This window comes from Berghia stephanieae, chromosome 4 (genome assembly GCF_034508935.2).
Source record: "Berghia stephanieae isolate SIO BIC M18660-M18661 chromosome 4, UCSD_Bste_1.3, whole genome shotgun sequence".
Classification (NCBI taxonomy): Eukaryota; Metazoa; Mollusca; class Gastropoda; order Nudibranchia; family Aeolidiidae; genus Berghia; species Berghia stephanieae.
This window is the reverse complement of record NC_088363.1, coordinates 47,025,684-47,028,183: the sequence shown is the minus strand read 5'-3', so window position 1 is coordinate 47,028,183 and position 2,500 is coordinate 47,025,684. Positions and strand designations below refer to the sequence as shown.

The following is a 2,500-nucleotide window of genomic DNA, read 5'->3' as shown; positions in this document are numbered from 1 at the left end:
ATAATAACAATAAACTAAATTAACATTCATATTGGGGTCAAATTACAAAGATGCATTAATCAAGATGTGTTTTAACAAAGAGATGGTGTTTTAACTTTGATTTAAGTATTGATAAGGACTGCGCTTCTCTTATTCTTTTAGGAAGAGAGTTCCAGATGGAAGGTTCGACGTGACTGAACGATCTGCCGCCGTAAAATTTATATTTATATTTATTTGTAACAATTAATTTTGTAGAATCTAGTGCAGAACGTAGACTCCTCGTTGGCTTATACGTTTCTAAAAATTCAGTAATATACAATGGTGCTTGATCATTAAGGCACTTATAGCACAATACTGCTAGTTTGAATTCGATTCTCACTTTAACTGGTAACCAATGCAGCTCATACAAAAGTGGCAACGAGTAGGATGTTATCTTCTTTCTTAAAATCAATTTAGCAGCCGCATTCTGGATACTTTGAAGGCGTGATATTTTATCGTTGCTTACATTCGAGATTAACGAATTACAGTAATCTATTTTAGATAGTATGAAAGATGTTATTAGTTTGCATGTTACTTCTCTTGTTAGGAAAGGTCTAACTGAAGCAATTCTTTTTAATCCTATTGTCAAACTTCTACATAGAGAATCAAACTGTGCCTGCATAGTCATATGTTGATCTAGCATTACCCCGAGGTTTTTCACACACGTTGAGAGGTTAATTGTGCACCCATTTATATTTAGAGTAAACTTCAGAAAATCATCTTTCAAAACACTTTTTCTACCACACACCATCACCTCTGTCTTTTCATTATTCAGCTTTAACTTGTTAATTTCCATCCAGCATTTAACATCTCTAATACAGTCTTCAACACGGGTAATCAATGATGGGATATTACTAGGGATATCGCTTACATAGATCTGAGTGTCATCAGCATAGAAATGATACATTAATTTATTTTTAACAAAAATATCCGAAAGAGGTTGAGTATAAAGAGTAAAAATAACAGGACCAAGGACAGACCCCTGCGGAACGCCGTAATTTAGAGGAAATGTTTCTGATACTGCGCCATCGATCAGAACCGACTGAGATCTTGATGTTAGGTATGATTTAAACCAACTAAGCGCAGTGTCTCTTATTCCAAAAGTAATTTCTAATCGTTTAATAAGTATCTCGTGATCAATGGTGCCAAATGCAGCCGAAAGGTCCAACATAGTCAATAAACAGACATGATTTTTGTCAATACTATTAAGAATATCAGTGCATACTTTTAAAAGGGCAGTTTCAGTGCTATGATGTGATTTATAGGCAGCTTGGAAATTTTCACTTAAATTATTTAGATGGATATGATACAAAAGTCTTTTTAACACAATGCGTTCAAGCACTTTGGATAGATATGGAAGGTTGGAGACAGGTCTGTAATTTTTCACATTGCTTGATCGTTGTTGCATTTAGTAATAGTATCAACTTTTTTTGTCCAACTCTTCATTTCTAAGATCAGTTACTCTAAGTCTTATGCGATGTAATATTTTGTTTCGTTCCTATTTGAGTTTCTGTCTTTCTCCTTCCTTTTTTGAGTTTTGTATTCTTATTCGTAAATCTTTTTGTTGGTTAGATAATTGAGCTATGATGGTGTCATACGTACGGCTTGTCAGTTGGTTGTAGTTGTCCCGGCGCTTTGAATTGCAGTATTTATTATTGAACTTCGTACACGTGACCATGCTTCGTTTGGTGTGTTGTTGTTGTTCGTTATATTGTCTAGTTCAGTATTGAGTTGTCGCTGGTATTGTTTACGACATCGTGAGTTGTTGACAATATTTGTAATATTTATTTTTGGTTCATGAATTGTTGTGCTATGTTTTCTTGATTGTTTGTGCCATTCAATAACAACGTTTGTTTTAACTAGCCTATGATCTGTTGTTATCAATGTCCCAACGTATGATCTCGCATTTGTTATGAATTTTTTGTGTCTTTGTCTGCACAGTATAAAATCAATTTGGTTGTAAATGTTAATAACTGCTCCTGTTTCTTTATTTTTCCTCTGTCCTACCCACGTCGTTTGGTGTCTAGAAGCGTGATTAAATACGCTGTTTGTGACAAATAAATGTTTGTCTTCGAAAAAACCCACCAGTCTTTCTCCGTTATAATTTCCTATACCCTTCGAATAAGACCCAAGGCAATTCTCCCCTTCTTCGCGTTTGCCAACTTTAGCATTGAAATCTCCAGCTATTATTAGCAGTGAATCTCAACGAAACTATTACTAATCTAGGAAATAAAACACTGCTAATAATATCTGGAGTTTTCAGTATTAATTTAGTAAAATATATTTTGGATGCTTACCTCTAAGAGATACGTGGCCAGATTGATGAGTAACTCCCTACCTACAGCCTCGTTTCCGTGCATGTTGGCCACGTACTTAAACTTGGGTTCTAGATATTCTCTCTCATGGACTTTGTCTGAAATCTGGAAAGTAAACGTTCCAATATTCATCAATATCATCATCATCATCACAACCATCACCACCA

At 34.8% G+C, this 2,500-nt stretch overlaps 1 protein-coding gene across 1 annotated transcript in view; it reads right to left on the bottom strand.

Annotated features, from left to right (window-relative positions):
- The window catches only part of LOC144970701 (carboxypeptidase D-like), a 22,972-nt gene that overhangs the window by 13,029 nt on the left and 7,443 nt on the right, over nt 1-2,500 (bottom strand). The window contains exon 3 of the mRNA XM_078910617.1: nt 2,316-2,438. Within this exon, the coding sequence (XP_078766743.1) occupies nt 2,316-2,438 (123 nt within the window). The remainder of the gene's footprint in view (nt 1-2,315; nt 2,439-2,500) is intronic.